At 30.8% G+C, this 19,006-nt stretch overlaps 2 protein-coding genes across 4 annotated transcripts in view; both read right to left on the minus strand.

Moving 5' to 3' along the window:
- LOC118034666 (serine/threonine-protein kinase ATG1t) overlaps nt 1-19,006 on the minus strand; it is a 75,634-nt gene that overhangs the window by 55,603 nt on the left and 1,025 nt on the right. The window contains exons 2-9 of one of the 3 annotated variants that reach the window (XM_073406911.1): nt 18,092-18,209; nt 17,933-17,991; nt 17,761-17,825; nt 17,493-17,586; nt 17,325-17,405; nt 17,133-17,244; nt 16,951-17,033; nt 16,611-16,811 (exon numbers count right to left, since the gene is read on the minus strand). In XM_073406911.1, coding sequence (XP_073263012.1) covers nt 16,954-17,033; nt 17,133-17,244; nt 17,325-17,405; nt 17,493-17,586; nt 17,761-17,825; nt 17,933-17,991; nt 18,092-18,209 — 609 coding nt within the window. In that variant the 3' untranslated portion in view covers nt 16,611-16,811; nt 16,951-16,953. Of the gene's footprint in view, nt 1-16,610; nt 17,034-17,132; nt 17,245-17,324; nt 17,406-17,492; nt 17,587-17,760; nt 17,826-17,932; nt 17,992-18,091; nt 18,210-19,006 lie in introns of those variants that run through there. The other 2 variants (XM_073406912.1, XM_035040013.2) reach the window with 2 other exon arrangements.
- Nucleotides 1,942-4,636, minus strand: LOC118034669 (G-type lectin S-receptor-like serine/threonine-protein kinase LECRK1). Its single transcript, XM_035040016.2, has one exon. The coding sequence runs from the start codon at nt 4,461-4,463 to the stop codon at nt 2,079-2,081; it is 2,385 nt and encodes a 794-aa protein (XP_034895907.1). The 5' UTR covers nt 4,464-4,636; the 3' UTR covers nt 1,942-2,078.

Below are 19,006 nucleotides of genomic sequence, written 5' to 3' on the forward strand. Positions count from 1 at the left end.
AATAATAAGTAAGATTCTGACCTACTAATATGGTGTCGGTTGGGTACTCATCAAAGCTTTGCCAAATAACAGAAGAACCATTGTAAAGCACGAAATTACCAGAATCGAGCATTGAAGCTGAAGCTGCGACTTCTGAAACATCAGCAATAAGATTTTCATTGCCCTGCTCAGTCCGAAGAAGGAGCTTACCCTCTTCTGATAAGTGAATGGTAGCATTGATGGAGACTGGTTCATCATCTCGATTTGCAGTCCAGACGACCGTGTTATTAGGTTGACCCATCATCCATATTCCTACAGCAAATCCATTTCCCTGTGAATAGAAGCCAAACGCAAAATGGCCTGAAGGGGAGAGCCATGAATGCATGTTAGAGATGGGAGATAACTGAGAACCCAAGTGTATTTCACCAATTTGGTTCGGTTGAGTTCTTGCTTCCACAATGAGTATCGATAACATTAGAAGCAGAAGCCCTGATACCATAGCCATGGGGACAGGAGTGTGGTGTAAAGAGCCAAACAGATATACAGAAAAGCTAGCTATTGTTGAGACTATACTGGCTAAATGTTAATGTGATGAAAATTCTAGCAAACTTCAAAACTAAAACCGTGTGAAATGAAAGATTTGTTCACTATTGGTACGTCTGCAACTTTTCTTATAGTGGCCTAGTGTGGTCCACAAAAGTCTACCAAACGTGTTAGACCAGTTGGCTGAGAGAAGTCATTATCTTCCTTTACTGATACCCAGAAGCAACCCTCCAAGTCAAGATAATAAAGCTTGAATTGCAGTTTTATTATAGTAAATATTATCCCAATAAATTTCTCAAGAAATTTCATCAGTTGTACTAGTATTTATATAGTAAAATTCTTATATGCCATCGATATTTTGTATAGGACTGAGATTTATAGTTTACGTTAATTTTATTTCTTAACATTATTAATAGGTCATTTAGCATTTGGAAATATATAATGTTTTTATAAAATTTCAGCAATACATCGCTTTCTTTTACTTATCGTAATTTTCAATTTCCTTTATAGTTTTTTATTTTTCAAAATGAATATATTGCTTTACTTTTTTTTTTTTTTTAACTTATAGTTTATAGATTCCTTAGCATTAGACACCTTCATCTCTTAATCTCTTAAACCAAGTTAAGAAATTCATTTGATTTGTGAGGCTATTAGAGATTAATTTCCAAGCTTAGTTTCTCCTCGTAGGAAAAAAGAAAGAAATAACAAGTAACATATTGATCATCCATCAATCCATCCACAACAACATGCTGTAATGTTTCATAGGAGTGGCCACTAATAATTATTCACGCCAGTTGACATATTGAATTTGGAGAAGACAGAAACATGTTCTTTACACCACTGCTTCCATAACTTCTCCTCCCATGAAAAACAACGATTGATTTTTTTGTTAGAACTACTACAACAGTAGGATACAGAACTTTATTAGTTTTCCTGCCGACAAACTTATGCCGAAGCTGAAGTTGGATGTGGAGGAACAGATACATCGGTAATTCCTTCTAACATCAACACTACAGACTTTTGGTAGCTATATTTTTTCCTTCAAAAATAGACAGCCCTGTAACCTTCGTGGTTGCTTCTAACAAGAATTGTTTTTTTCTTGAAAGACATAATATAAGAAGAGTTGTCCTTTTTTGAGATGTATGGTCTAAAAAAAAGTCTTCTTAATAAAATATTAAATTTTTCTTTATTATTTGCAAAAATATTAAATTAAATTTTTCTCAAGAATATTAAATTCTTCTTTATTCTTTAAAATTTTATTATATAAAAAAAAACCATTCATAAAACAAGTACAAACACACACATATACTTTTACTATATTTTTTTTTTTTCTTACTCACTACAAATTATACAAATTCAAAAAAAAATACAAAGCAAAATTTACATTAAACACTTTAAAAATTACAAAACAAACCCCAAAAAATCCTTAATAGTGTTGGGAAATATTCTGGACCTGCATAAACAATAATGGCATGTTAAAAATCGAACGCGTTCTAAACTTATTCTTTATACATCGGCAATGATACAGAATTTTATTAGTTTTCCTGCCCCCAAACTTATGCTGAAGCTGAAGTTGGATGTGGAGGAACAGATACATCGGTAATTCCTTCTAACATCAACACAACAGACTTCATAGAAGGACGGATACCTGGTTCATCTTGAATGCACCACAAGCCCACCATAACCATTTTCTCCAAATTCTGCAAGTCTACATCTTCGCCAAGATCAAGCTTGTCCAATTCTCTTGCAACCATAAGCTCGTATGCCCAATTAGAAAGTAGAACTTCCTCTGGTCTTGATACATTAGTTTCTATATTTCTCCTGCACAAAACAATTTCCAAGAGCATAACTCCGTAACTGTAAACATCTGCCTTCACTGATATTGGAGTGTTCTTGTGCCATTCAGGAGCCAAGTAACCTCGTGTCCCTCTGACTATTGTGAAGGTTCTTGTTTGGTCAGGCACTAGCAATTTTGCTAGCCCAAAATCAGAGATCTTAGCATTCCAAAAATCATCCATTAGAATGTTTTGAGGTTTTATATCGCAATGGATGATTGGTGCCTCACACTCTTCATGTAGATATAGGATCCCTCTAGCAATATCCAAAGCAATCTTCACCCTGTGACTCCAATTTGGAATTCTTTCAGTTCGGAAGAGAAGATCTGCAAGGGAACCGTTGCTCATGTATTCATAAACTAGTAGCCTCTGGGAGTCCTCAGTACAGTAACCAAGTAGCCGAACCAAGTTTTTATGATGAGTTTTTCCAATTGAACGCATCTCTGTGAGGAACTCTCTTTCACCTTCACTGACCAACTTCTCTAGCCTCTTCACTGCAATTACTTTTTTACCTTTGTATAATGTCCCTTTGTAAACTGCTCCAAAAGATCCTTTTCCCAACTCTTCCCTGAAACCCTTGGTTGCATTTTTAAGCTCACGATATGAAAATGCTCTCAGGGAGAGCTCATGGGCCAAGCCTAGATTTCCGCTTCCCAACCGCATTCTGGCCTCAACAACTCTTGACTTAGAGATGAAAAAAACAGAAGCTGCAATGGCAATTGAAGAGCATGTGATGAATGCTACGCTCATAACAAAAATGAGAGTCACTGTCTTCTTGCTTGTCTTATGGACCACTGGAGGCTTCATTGCAGATCCGACGCTCTTCAAACCCACCTTGAAGAAAACCTTTGATGAGTACTGATCATCATCTTCATATCTACTAGCATATTTCACTGGGAACTTCATTTTCATGCAGTCCCCATCTTCGTACAGCGCACCAGCACAGTTACAGTCCTGCAAACAGGACTTTCTGCAATCTTCTTCTGACGTGGAGTTTAAAAAATAAGGAATGTCATAACAAGTCATTTTCTCCATATCAATAATGTTATACGAGGATGTTTCCTCTGCAACTTTGCATAACTGTTCAGTGTAGTTCCTCTCACACCCATTATATCTCTGGTCGGGATGGACAGGAACAGTGCCAGGAAGACAGCGGCAGTCAGGTTGATCATCGTTCATGGTGCAGTAGCTGTTGAGACCGCAGAAAGTCTTCACTTGGCATTGACTTTCTGGTGCATGCTCTTTAAGAGATGTAGTGTAGGCACCATTTCTGTCGAAGTTATGAAAATACAATCGAAAAATTCCATCGTACTCCAATGTTGCCCGGTAGATAATTGATCTGCTTTCCGATTCTGAATCAGAGGATAACACAGTGCTGACTATGCCCGAGGTTTTGTTAAGGATTAGCAGTTCTCCTGAAGTATAATTTAAATATAGATGGGCACCAGAGGACCCAGAAGTTTCTGAAGTTTCTGTGCTCCAATAAGCATCTACTGAAGTATCTGGAGTGTCTACGGGATACCAAACAAGATTCCCATCACTTTGCATTTTAAGACGAAACCTTCCTGTTGAAAAATCGGTTGTAGATGCACTGGAAAGCAGTTCACCCCCTGCATATAGATTCTGGCCTCCTAATATTGTATCTGTAGGAAAGTTGAAACTCTCCCAAATGGCATCAGAATGTTCATTGTAGAGCACTAGATTTCCAGAATCAAGCATGCCAGCGTTTGAAGCTGACTTCTCTATCTTAGCAATGAGTTTCCCTTCACCGGCCTCATTGTTGGCAGAATAAGTTCTTAAAAGAAGCTTACCGTTTACGGTCAACTCCAACGTAGCATTTGATGGCACCGGAGGGTCATCTCGGTATGCTGTCCAGGTGATTATATCAGCTGGCTTACACACCAACCAAATTCCCACTATAAAGCCACTGCCCTGTGGGTAGAACCCAAAGGCAAATGTGCCAGAAGGGGAGCGCCATGAAGTTGGTTGGACGTTGGTGGAGATTGATGAACCTAAACTTATCAGGTTTGAGTGGTTCTGCTGGGAAATTGCAGGTTTGTAAATACAAATTACTAACAAAAAGAAAGCTGCATAAGCAAAAGCCATTAGATAGAAGTATGGAAGATAGATGATCTTGTTGTCCTTGTTACTTCTCACAAGTCTCGAATGACTATAAAGTAAAACAAGGAAATGCTAAAGCTAGGGCTCCACCATTGCTTCTTCTTAGGGGCACCGACTATTAATCTAAGATGATCACTGAAACTTGGCCCCATCAGTGGTAGACTTGATTTTTCTATAAATAGAGTTATTTAATTTGTAATTTAAAAAGTATTTTGAAAGCAAAATATTCAGTAATAAAATTTTAAATAAAAGATTTTATACATTGATCTTATTTGATAAAATTTGTATTATTTATGCTTGTTGTAGTTTTCTTGTACTATTTCCATCCATTTCACTCTTGAATCAGTCATGTTTATGGTAATATATAAATGTTTTTTCTCCACCAATATTTTTTGTAAATGGGTTTCTAGATATATTGTACAGACTCTGGTATAGGTGCCGATGCATGCATGCCTGCCTGACACAAAATCTCCAAGCACAAGAAGATGGAGATCCAACCACGAAGTCTCCAAAAATTGGATACAAGTATAGATGATCCTAGAACCACAGGTTCATGAGATTTACGAAACAATTATCATGGACTTAAAACCTAATTTAGAAATTATACTTATCATACAACCATCCTTCAATTACAAGAAAGAATTAAAGGATGACTTGCTCATCTTACATTAGCTAACCATTTTCTTTCTAGTTCCATCATTGTTTGTTTTTGCAATGAAAAGCTGCATTTGGTTTGAAAAAAACACAATCAAATTAATGGATTTTTAGAGCTTTTTGAGGATTTTTATGTACTGATATAAAAAATTATTTTAATACATTTTCAAGTAAAAAATATTTTTTTAAAAACACGTTACCTTACAATACTAGATGCATACTGAATATGTGTTTTGAGAGTGCAGTTGTGATTACTTTTCAAAGTATTTTTCATTTAGAAATACATCAAAATTATGTTATTTTACTTTTTAAAAAATACTAAAAAATACATTAATTTTAAACAAAAATATTCAAAAAATTTTAGAATCGCAAATTGAACCATGTTCCCATCAATGTTCCTATTATGACATTTCCACGCTGCATGCCATTAAAAATAGACAGCCCCAAAACCTTCGTGGTTGCTTCTAACAAGAATCTTTTTTCCTTGAAAGACATAATATAATGAGAGTTGTCCCTTTTTGAGATGTATGTTCTCAAAAAGAAAAAAAAAATCTTCTTAATAGAATATTAAATTCTTCTTTATTCTTTGTAAAAATATTAAATTAAATTTTTCTTTATTCTTTGCAAGAACACTCAATTCTTCTTTATTCTTTACAATTTTATTATAAATAAAAAGAATTCATAAAACAAGTACAAACACACACATACACTTTTACTATATATTTTTTTTCTTTTTTTCTTACACACTACAAATTATACAAATTCAAAAAAAACAAAAACAAAGCAAAAATTACATTAAACACTTTAAAGATTACAAAACAGACCCCAAAAAATCCTTAATAGTGTTGGGAAACATTTTGGACCTGCATGAACAGTGGTGACACGTTAAAAATCGAACGCGTTCCAATGTTTTTTGAAAATTTAAAATTCTTTTGAGATGATGCTGAAAATGGTAAAAACGATGCAAATATATTAAAAAAACATATTTGTTTTTGGAGTTTTTGATGTTTTTCGCTATTTTTGAATTTTTCTTAAAATTAATCACAACATGACTCAAAATATTGAGTAGTAACAATTATCATTGACTAAAAACCTAACTTAGAAATTGTACTTATCATACAACCATCCTTCACATGTCGTTCATCCATTAGCTAACCATTTTCTTTCTAGTCTCATCATTGTTTGTTTTTGTATTTAAAAGTGATTGAGTGCATTTGATTTGAAAAAAAAAACCCACATTAATGGATTTTAGAGCTCTTTGATGGTTTTTATATACTTATATAAAAAATTATTTTAATAAATTTTCAAGTAAAAAATATTTTTTAAAAACACGTTACCTTACAATACAAGATGCATATAGAATATGTGTTTGAGAGTGCAGCTGTGATTGCTTTTCAAAGTGTTTTTTCACTCAGAAATACATCAAAATAATGTTATTTTATTTTTTTAAAAATACTAAACATATATTAATGTTAAACAAAAAAATTCTAAAATTTTTAGAATCGCAAATTGAACCATGTTCCCATCAGTGTTCCTGTAAGGACATTTCCACGCTACATGCCAGTAAAAATAGACAGCCCCATAACCTTCGTGGTTTCTTCTAACAAGAATCTTTTTTCCTTGAAAGACATAATGTAAGGAGAGTTGTCCCTTTCTGAGATGTATGTTCTCAAAAGAAAAGTCTTCTTAATAGAATATTAAATTCTTCTTTATTCTTTACAAAAATATTAAATTAACTTTTTTTTATTCTTTGCAAGAATATTAAATTCTTCTTTATTCCTTACAATTTTATTATAAAATAAAAAAAAATTCATAACACAAGTACAAACACACACATACACTTTTACTATATTTTTTTCTTTTTTCTTACACACTACAAATTATACAAATTAAAAAAAAAAATTACATTAAACACTTTAAAAATTACAAAACAGACCCTAAAAAATGCTTAATACTGTTGGGAAACATTCTGGACCTGCATGAACAGTGGTGGCCGTTAAAAGTTGAACGCGTTCCAATGTTTTTTTAAAATTTAAAATTATTTTGAGACGATGCTGAAAATGGTAAAAACGATGCAAATATATTAAAAAACATATTTGTTTTTGGATTTTAGATGTTTTTCGCTATTTTTGAATTTTTCTTAAAATTTATCAAAACATCAATCAAAAAATTGAGTAGTAACAATTATCATTGACTAAAAACCTAACTTAGAAATTGTATTTATAATACAACCATCCTTCACATCTCTTTCATGCAAATGGCTCTAAGAAATTGACTGAAAATGAAAGCATTGGATAAAAAAAAGACAGTTTGCAATATTTTCTACCTTTCAATTACACGAAAGGATTAAAGGATGACTTGGTCATCTTCCATTAGCTAACCATTTTCTTTCTAGTCCCATCATTGTTTGTTTTTGAATTTAAAAGTGATTGAGTGCATTTGATTTGAAAAAAATAACCACATTAATGGATTTTTAGAGCTCTTTGATGGTTTTATATATACTGATATAAAAATTTATTTTAATAAATTTTCAAGTAAAAAATATTTTTTAAAAAACACGTTACCTTACAATACTAGATGCATACAAAATATGTGTTTGAGAGTGTAGGTATGATTGCTTTTCAAAGTGTTTTTCACTCAGAAATACATCAAAATAATGTTATTTTATTTTTTAAAAATACTAAAACATATATTAATTTTAAACAAAAAAATTCTAAAATTTTTAGAATCGCAAATTGAACCATGTTCCAATCAGTGTTCCTGTCAGGACATTTCCACGATGCATGCCAGTAAAAATACACAGCCTCATAACCTTCGTGGTTGCTTCTAACAAGAATCTTTTTTCCTTGAAAGACATAATGTAAGGAGAGCTCTCCCTTTCTGAGATGTATGTTCTCAAAAAGAAAAGTCTTCTTAATAGAATATTAAATTCTTCTTTATTCTTTGCAAAATTATTAAATTAATTTTTTTTTATTCTTTACAATTTTATTATAAATAAAAAAAAATTCATAAAACAAGTACAAACACACACATACACTTTTCCTATTTTTTCTTTTTTTCTTACACCTTACAAATCATACAAATTCAAAAAAAAAAAAGCAAAAATTACATGAAACACTTTTACAAATTACAAAACAGACCCAAAAAAATCCTTAATACTGTTGGGAAACATTCTGGACCTGCATGAATAGTGGTGGCGCGTTAAAAGTCGAACGCGTTCCAAAGTTTTTTGAAAATTTAAAATTCTTTTGAGACGATGCTGAAAATGATAAAAACGATGCAAATATATTAAAAAACATATTTGTTTTTGGATTTTTTATGTTTTTCGCTATTTTTGAATTTCTCTTAAAATTTATCACAACATGAATAAAAAATTGAGTAGTAACAATTATCATTGACTTAAAGCCTAACTTAGAAATTGTACTTATCATACAACCATCCTTCACATCTCTTTCATGCAAATGGCTCTAAGAAATTGACTGAAAATGAAACCATTGGATAAAAAAAGACAGTTTGCAATATTTCCTACCTTTCAATTACACGAAAGGATTAAAGGATGACTTGGTCATCTTCCATTAGCTAACCATTTTCTTTCTAGTCCCATCATTTTTTTGTTTTTGAATTTAAAAGTGATTGAGTGCATTTGATTTGAAAAAACAAAAACCACATTAATGGATTTTTAGAGCTCTTTGATGGTTTTTATATACTGATATAAAAATTTATTTTAATAAATTTTCAAGTAAAAAATATTTTTTTAAAAACACGTTACCTTACAATACTAGATGCATACAAAATATGTGTTCGAGAGTGTAGGTATGATTGCTTTTCAAAGTGTTTTTCACTCAGAAATACATCAAAATAATGTTATTTTATTTTTTTAAAAATACTAAAACATATATTAATTTTAAACAAAAAAATTCTAAAAATTTTAGAATCGCAAATTGAACCATGTTCCAATCAGTGTTCCTGTCAGGACATTTCCACGATGCATGCCAGTAAAAATACACAGCCTCATAACCTTCGTGGTTGCTTCTAACGAGAATCTTTTTTCCTTGAAAGACATAATGTAAGGAGAGGTGTCCCTTTCTGAGATGTATGTTTCTCAAAAGAAAAGTCTTCTTAATAGAATATTAAATTCTTCTTTATTCTTTGCAAAATTATTAAATTAATTTTTTTTATTCTTTGCAAGAATATTAAATTCTACTTTATTCTTTACAATTTTATTATAAATAAAAAAAATTCATAAAACAAGTACACACACACACATAAAATTTTCCTATATTTTTTCTTTTTTTCTTTTTCTCTTACACACTACAAATCATACAAATTCAAAAAAAAAAAAAAAACAAAGCAAAACTTACATTAAACACTTTAAAAATTACAAAACAGACCCTAAAAAATCCTTAATAGTGTTGGGAAACATTCTGGACCTGCATGAACAGTGGTGGCGCGTTAAAAGTCGAACGCGTTCCAATATTTTTTGAAAATTTAAAATTCTTTTGAGACGATGCTGAAAATGGTAAAAACGATGCAAATATATTAAAAAACATATTTGTTTTTGGATTTTTGATTTTTTTCGCTATTTTTGAATTTCTCTTAAAATTTATCACAACATGAATAAAAAATTGAGTAGTAACAATTATCATTGACTTAAAGCCTAACTTAGAAATTGTACTTATCATACAACCATCCTTCACATCTCTTTCATGCAAATGGCTCTAAGAAATTGACTGAAAATGAAACCATTGGATAAAAAAAGACAGTTTGCAATATTTCCTACTGTTCAATTACGCGAAAGGATTAAAGAATGACTTGGTCATCTTCCATTAGCTAACCATTTTCTTTCTAGTCCCATCATTGTTTGTTTTTGAATTTAAAAGTGATTGAGTGCATTTGATTTGAAAACCACATTAATGGATTTTTAGAGCTCTTTGATGGTTTTTATATACTGATATAAAAATTTATTTTAATAAATTTTCAAGTAAAAAATATTTTTTAAAAACAAGTTACCTTACAATACTAGATGCATACAGAATATGTGTTTGAGAGTGTAGCTGTAATTGATTTTCAAAGTGTTTTTCACTCAGAAATACATCAAAATAATGTTATTTTATTTTTTAAAAATACTAAAACATATATTAATTTTAAACAAAAAAAATTCTAAAATTTTTAGAATCGCAAATTGAACCATGTTCCAATCAGTGTTCCTGTCAGGACATTTCCACGCTGCATGCCAGTAAAATAGACAGCCCCATAACCTTCGTGGTTTCTTCTAACAAAAATCTTTTTTTCTTTAAAGACATAATGTAAGGAGAGTTGTCCCTTTCTGAGATGTATGTTTTCAAAAAGAAAAGTCTTCTTAATAGAATATTAAATTCTTCTTTATTCTTTGCAAAAATATTAAATTAACTTTTTTTATTCTTTGCAAGAATATTAAATTCTTCTTTATTCCTTACAACTTTATTATAAATAAAACAAAATTCATAACACAAGTACAAAACACACACATACACTTTTACTATTTTTTTCTTTTTTTCTTACACACTACAAATTATACAAATTCAAAAAAAAAAAAAACAAATCAAAAATTACATTAAACACTTTAAAAATTACAAAACAGACCCCAAAAAATCCTTAATAGTATTGGGAAACATTCTGGACCTGCTTGAACAGTGGTGGCGCATTAAAAGTCGAACGCGTTCCAATGTTTTTTGAAAATTTAAAATTCTTTTGAGACGATGCTGAAAATGGTAAAAACGATGCAAATATATTAAAAAACATATTTGTTTTTGGATTTTTGATGTTTTTCTCTATTTTTGAATTTCTCTTAAAATTTATCACAACATGAATAAAAAATTGAGTAGTAACAATTATCATTGACTTAAAACCTAACTTAGAAATTGTACTTATCATACAACCATCCTTCACATCTCTTTCATGCAAATGGCTCTAAGAAATTGACTGAAAATGAAAGCTTTGGATAAAAAAGGACAGTTTGCAATATTTCCTACCTTTCAATTACACGAAAGGATTAAAGGATGACTTGGTCATCTTCCATTAGCTAACCATTTTCTTTCTAGTCCCATCATTGTTTGTTTTTATATTTAAAAGTGATTCCCATCATTGTTTGTTTTTGTATTTAAAAATGATTGAGTGCATTTGATTTGAAAAAAAAAAACCACATTAATGGATTTTTAGAGGTGTTTGATGGTTTTTATATACTTATATAAAAAATTATTTTCATAAATTTTCAAGTAAAAATACATCAAAATAATGTTATTTTTATTTTTTAAAAAATACTAAAACATATATTAATTTTAAACAAAAAAATTCTAAAAATTTTAGAATCGCAAATTGAACCATGTTCCAATCAGTGTTCCTGTCAGGACATTTCCACGCTGCATGCCAGTAAAAATAGACAGCCCCATAACCTTCGTGGTTGCTTCTAACAAGAATCTTTTTTCCTTCAAAGACATAATGTAAGGAGAGATGTCCCTTTGTGAGATGTATGTTCTCAAAAGAAAAGTCTTCTTAATAGAATATTAAATTCTTCTTTATTCTTTGCAAAAATATTAAATTAACTTTTTTTTATTCTTTGCAAGAATATTAAATTCTTCTTTATTCTTTACAATTTTATTATAAATAAAAACAATTCATAAAACAACTACAAACACACACATACACTTTTACTACATTTTTTCTTTTTTTCTTACACACTACAAATTATACAAATTCAAAAAAAAAAAAAACCAAAAATTACATTAAACACTTTAAAAATTACAAAACAAACCCCAAAAAATCCTTAATAGTGTTGGGAAAGATTCTGGACCTGCATGAACAGTGGTGGCGTGTTAAAAGTCGAACGCGTTCCAAAATTTTTGAAAATTTAAAATTCTTTTGAAACGATGCTGAAAATGGTAAAAACGATGCAAATATATTAAAAATCATATTTGTTTTTGGATTTTTGATGTTTTTCGCTATTTTTGAATTTTTCTTAAAATTTATAAAAACATGAATCAAAAAATTGAGTAGTAACAATTATCATTGACTAAAAGCCTAACTTAAAAATTGTACTTATCATACAACCATCCTTCACATCTCTTTCATGCAAATGGCTCTAAGAAATTGACTGAAAATGAAAGCATTGGATAAAAAAAGACAGTTTGCAATATTTTCTACCTTTGAATTACACGAAAGGATGACTAGGTCATCTTCCATTAGCTAACCATTTTCTTTCTAGTCCCATCATTGTTTGTTTTTGAATTTAAAAGTGATTGAGTGCATTTGATTTGAAAAAAAAACCACATTAATGGATTTTTAGAGCTCTTTGATGGTTTTTATATACTGATATAAAAAATTATTTTAATAAATTTTCAAGTAAAAAATATTTTTTTAAAAACACGTTACCTTACAATACTAGATGCATATAGAATATGTGTTTGAGAGTGCAGCTGTGATTGCTTTTCAAAGTGTTTTTCACTCAGAAATACATCAAAATAATGTTATTTTATTTTTAAAAAATACTAAAACATATATTAATTTTAAACGAAAACATTCTAAAAATTTTTAGAATCACAAATTGAACCATGTTCCCATCAACGTTCCTGTCAGGACATTTCCACGCTGCATGCCAGTAAAAATAGACTGTCCCATAACCTTCGTGGTTGCTTCTAACAAGAATCTTTTTTCCTTGAAAGACATAATGACCGTCCCTTTCTGAGATGTATGGTCTCAAAAAAAAAAGAATCTTCTTAATAGAATATTAAATTCTTCTTTATTCTTTGCAAAAATATTAAATTAATTTTTTTTATTCTTTGCAAGAATATTAAATTCTTCTTTATTCTTTACAATTTTATTATAAACAAAACAAATTCATAAAACAAGTACAAACACACACATACACTTTTACTATATTTTTTCTTTTTTTCTTACACAATACAAATTATACAAATTCAAAAAAAAAAAACAAAGCAAAAATTACATTAAACACTTTAAAAATTACAAAAGAGACCCCAAAAAATCCTTAATAGTGTTGGGAAACTTTCTAGACCTGCATGAACAGTGGTGGCGCGTTAAAAGTCGAACGCGTTCCAATGTTTTTTGAAAATTTAAAATTATTTTGAGACGATGCTGAAAATGGTAAAAACGATGGAAATATATTAAAAAACATATTTGTTTTTGGATTTTTTGATGTTTTTTGTTATTTTTGAATTTTTCTTAAAATATATCAAAATATGAATCAAAAAATTGAGTAGTAACAATTATCATTGACTAAAAACCTAACTTAGAAATTGTACTTATCATACAACCATCCTTCACATGTCGTTCATGCAAATGGCTCTAAGAAATTGTCTGCAAATGAAAGCATTGGATAAAAAAAGATAGTTTGCAATATTTCCTACCTTTCAATTACACGAAAGGATTAAAGGATGACTTGGTCATCTTCCATTAGCTAACCATTTTCTTTCTAGTCCCATCATTGTTTGTTTTTGTATTTAAAAGTGATTGAGTGCATTTGATTTAAAAAAAAAAACCACATTAATGGGTTTTGAGAGCTTTTTGATGGTTTTTATATACTGATATAAAAAATGATTTTAATACATTTTCAAGTAAAAAATATTTTTTTAAAAACACGTTACCTTACAATACAAGATGCATACAGAATATGTGTTTGAGAGTGCAGCTGTGATTGCTTTTCAAAGTGTTTTTCACTTAGAAATACATCAAAATAATGTTATTTTATTTTTAAAAATACTAAAACATATATTAATTTTAAAGAAAAAAATTCTAAAATTTTTAGAATCACAAATTGAGCCATGTTCCAATCAGTGTTCCTGTCAAGACATTTCCACGCTGCATGCCAGTAAAAATAGACAGCCCCATAACCTTCGTGGTTGCTTCTAACAAGAATCTTTTTTCCTTTATGTTCTCAAAAGAAAAGTCTTCTTAATAGAATATTAAATTCTTCTTTATTCTTTGCAAAAATATTAAATTAACTTTTTTTTATTCTTTGCAAGAATATTAAATTCTTCTTTATTCTTTACAATTTTATTATAAATAAAGAAAATTCATAAAACAAGTACAAACACACACATACATTTTTACTATATTTTTTCTTTTTTTCTTTTTTTCTTACACACTACAAATTATACAAATTAAAAAAAAAAGTAAACATTACATTAAACACTTTAACAAGTACAAAACAAACCCCAAAAAATCCTTAATAATGTTGGGAAACATTCTAAACCTGCATGAACAGTGGTGGTGTGTTAAAAGTCAAACGCGTTCCAAAGATTTTTGAAAATTTAAAATTCTTTTGAGACGATGCTGAAAATGTTAACAACGATGCAAATGTATTAAAAAATATATTATGTTTTTTGGATTTTTGATGTGTTTTTCTATTTTTGGATATTTCTTAAAATTTATCAAAACATAGATTAAAAATTAAGGAGCAACAATTATCATGGACTTAAAACCTAACTTAGAAATTGTACTTATCATACAACCATCCTTCACATCTCTTTCATGCAAATGGGACTAAGAAATTGTCTGCAAATGAAAGCATTGGATAAAAAAAAGACAGTTTGCAATATTTCCTACCTTTCAATTACAGGAGAGGATTAAAGGATGACTTGATCATCTTCTATTAGCTAACCATTTTCTTTCTAGTTCCATATCATTGTTTGTTTTTATATTTAAAAGCGATTGAGTGCATTTCATTTGAAAAAAAAAAAAACTAAAATAATGGATTTTTAGTGTTATTTTAATTATTTTTATGTATTGATATAAAAAAATATTTTAATATATTTTCAAGTAAAAAATATTTTTAAAAAACACTTTACCTTACAATACTAGATACATACTGAATATGTGTTTTGAGAGTGTAGCTGTGATTGCTTTTCAAAGTATTTTTCTCTCAGAAATACATCAAAATAATATTATTTTTAAAAAAAATTATTTTAAAACTACTAAAAAATTTATTAATTTTAAACAAAAAAATTCTAAAATTTTTAGAATCACAAATTAAACAATGTTCCCATCAGTGTTCCTGTCAAGATATTTCCACTCTGCATGCCATTAAAAATAAACAGCTCCAAAACCTTCGTGGTTGCTTATAATAAGAATTTTTTTTCTTTGGAAGACATAATATAAGAAGCGCTGTCCCTTTTTAAGATGTATGGTCTCAAAAAAAAAATTTCTTTTATATAATTGCTTTCCCAGTATTGTTTGATTAACAATAGTGTTTGATGGCCGTGGCTTGCATGTAGGCCCGTGCCACCAACTTAAGCCACGCAGTTTTCTTTCTCTTCTGCGTTGTGAGAGATGTAATTTGAGAACATAACATATCAGCAGGATAGTTCCTGCTACGAGGAAGCCACTGAGAGCTCTTACAAGGTTTTACTTAGAAATTGCTTAACCAGTAACATGAGCATGGGAAGACAAGGGACGCATGAAACTTTGTTTCCCTTCTTCTGGTTATGTTGAAGATAGCCAAATAACTACATGGCCAAAGGAATTTTAACAGACATCTCAAGTTTAATAGATTTTTTAATTTTAACAAAAGCTTTTTGACTAATCAAACTATGTTTTCTCCATGGTTGAGCAAAAATCAAAAGCTACACAATACCAAACCACCTCTTACTATTTTTATCACCTGTGCTCTTGTTTGTTCTTCTGCGCAAATGTGAAATAGTATATCATAAGCAGTTTAAACGACAAATCAGAAACGCTTTGCATATACAGAAAAATGCTGCTCCAACCATGTGTTTGAACAGCAATTTTATGATATCTTTCTGTTTAGACAACAAGATGAGCCTCTTTCAGGCAACAAAAATAAACACCAGACACAGTTTTCACTGTGCATGGAAACCTCCAACCAAGAAAAACTCCTATTTCAACCCAGTAAAATTCTCTATATCAAGACACGGACAATTTCCCAAGCCATCCCTCTTGCCTCTTTTTGTTAATGTTACAGGGTCACTCTTCCAAATGACATTAATTTTTCAGGACAATATTAATATAATTCCATGCAAATCCAAACTAAAACACTAAGAACCCTGGACAATGAGCAATGTAGCAGGAGATATTTGGCGGACACACTTCATCAAGTTTTCAGTTTCATCTTCTTAATTTCAATAACAATGTAAAATAACTCATTACAGCATTGCTAACACAAAATCTATCATTAACTGGCACATATTCTAAACCACTGACAGCCAACCCACCATTAAGATCTAGTCAGCTCATCTCTGTAACTACATCCCAAAAACAAAGTCCAATACAGTTGTTAATAACAGCTATAAAGAATTCTTCCAAATGCCGTCATAACATATTTTTGAAAAGCTTTTCAGGAAAAAAATGTAGTATATATACAATGACTTGATACACAAGAAGAGTATACACAATGAACTGCTGCTTCACAAGCTTTAGCACTCCAAAGGCACTGAACTTATTAGTTACAATACAAAAAAATACGTCTAGACAAATGCCATTTTTAATTAGAGAATTACCAGGGAAATGTAACACCAAGCAAGCATGGTGAAACGAAAAAAATAAACTCAGACAGACCACTTCAATTAGTTGAACTGCATTCCACAGCCATTTAAATCTTCAACCTATAAATATTCCAGGACCATTGCTATGATCTTGTAGCAGATGACACAGAGAGATCGCTCTTCCCTTGTAAAATGATGAATATAACTTTGATCAGGGATGATAGTGAAGTAAAAGCACAGGGGGCTATCTGTGGTAAATGTTTGATGACATATAAGATTGGCATAGCAGACATGAGAGTAGAACATTGGAGAGTGTGTTAAACCTATTATTGACCATGATACTTCCCCACCCCTTTTATTCTCAAGAAGTTATGATGATAGAATTCATAAAAGGACAGACGTTGAACTGCAACAAGAGAGATACAAAAAAATGAATGGTTCCACAAATGAAACAGGAGGGAAGAAAGAAAGATATGTTTCGTTGGGGTCAGGCCATGTACTAAACCTGGATTTGCAGAAAGAAGTCTTGAACATATATCAACACAGTCCGGATGCAACCCTGGAAGGATGTGTTGAGAGAAAGGAAGACATGAACTTGACTTGATGTTCTGCAGCAACTGTGGTCAAGAGAACTTCTTTTATTAGAGACTGGAGCGATCACAATTCAAGGATTATAAACTTACAGAAAAGACACTACCTGGAAATTAGTCCTGCCACGAAAAGGTGGGTAACCATTAAGAAGCTCAAAAAGAATTACACCAACACTCCACATGTCAACCTATACAAGGAAGCACTGTTATTCAATAAATTCTATTCTGAAGCAAAGAAAGCAATGCACCAAAGGAAAACATTAGCAAATCTTTACCTTACAATCATATCTTTGAAATTGAAGAACTTCTGGAGCCATGTAAAATGGAGATCCGCATACTGTCTCCACATAGTTATCAGGAAGCACCCTTCTATTTAAAGATGAGAAAGATGAAAGTAAAATTAATACATTGCCTGACATGTCTTCAACAAATTTTTGGCATTTTTTCTTAATTAAGGGGAGAAAAATTAACATAGTTTCATGGAGGTCTCCCTGAAACTTTCCAAGAAACCATCCCATTAACTTTCTTCTACCAAAAAGTTACCTCGATAAACCAAAATCAGCTATTTTGAGCACCGCATCGCTCTCCTTGCCAGAAAGGAGAATGTTCTACAACAAATTGACCAATGTAAGCCAGTTTCAAGGCAACTCAATCTTCAGCCAACAATTTTGAACTCCACCATAGGTAAAAGAATTGCATGTACAACACCTCATACCTCAGGTTTCAAGTCTCTATGAATAATATGATGGCTCTGCAGAATTTTCAAACCATCCCCTGAACCATATAAATCATCGAGATTACAATTATGTAAATAGGGATGCGATACAAGCAACTCATATGTTGTACAGTGAAACAGATATCAAATGACCGCTACCCATCTGTTGCGTAAATCTTTTAGCAATCTTCTCTTGAACTCTCCCATGTTGTTGAAGATAAGAAGCTAGATTTCCTCCAGAACAAAACTCTAGGACCAGGAACATACAACATTCATCCTGAGATTGCAGATATTCTGATTTGCAGAAATGAAATATTATGGAAACAGAAAGCATATAAATCACAGCTACAGAAGGTAGAAACAGATCAAGTTAAACTCGAAATGAGATTCTCCTTTACATATGTCAAGCTTTTAGTTACATGTATCCTTCTACATCATTCCACTTTATCTAGATCAATGTCCTCACTGGTTCAGTCATTTAAGAATTTCAAGGATTCATGTTAATGGAATTAATAATTAGAGTAACTAGCATTTATCTACAATTCTTCAAGAGATGACAGCTTGGATAGAGAGCAGGAAATGAGTTGTAGATATTGCTAAGTAGAAAACACCTAGGTCAGTGGCCTTCAACACTACATTTGCCAACACGATCAAAATTAATCTAACCACTGTTTCTCATGGGTATCAGGTCTTTGAGGGTATTTAGTGGGAGAAACTAAATAAAATCATGCTCTGTCCTTTTTTCTCCTCAATCATGGTGAATGGAGAGCATAAGTTTTTTATTCTGGTATTCCATGGTCCACAGTCCTTAGTATGATGTCTGATACAAAGGGTAGATAATGAGCTAGTGAAAAAATGTTGTTGAGGACATTTTGCTTCTCATATGTGCTTTGCCAATGACACCATTCATAATAAGTCTGTAGAAAGACGGGGGCTTGATGACATGCTTCCTTTCTTGCAGATTTTGGAAAATGTCTGATTTAAGGTTAAACACTTAGAAGATGAGAATTATGGGTATTTTCATGCAGGACTTGAATTGGTTCTCAATTATCCCTCTATAGCCCAGTGTGTTGC

This window comes from Populus alba, chromosome 19 (assembly GCF_005239225.2).
Source record: "Populus alba chromosome 19, ASM523922v2, whole genome shotgun sequence".
NCBI classification, from domain to species: Eukaryota; Viridiplantae; Streptophyta; class Magnoliopsida; order Malpighiales; family Salicaceae; genus Populus; species Populus alba.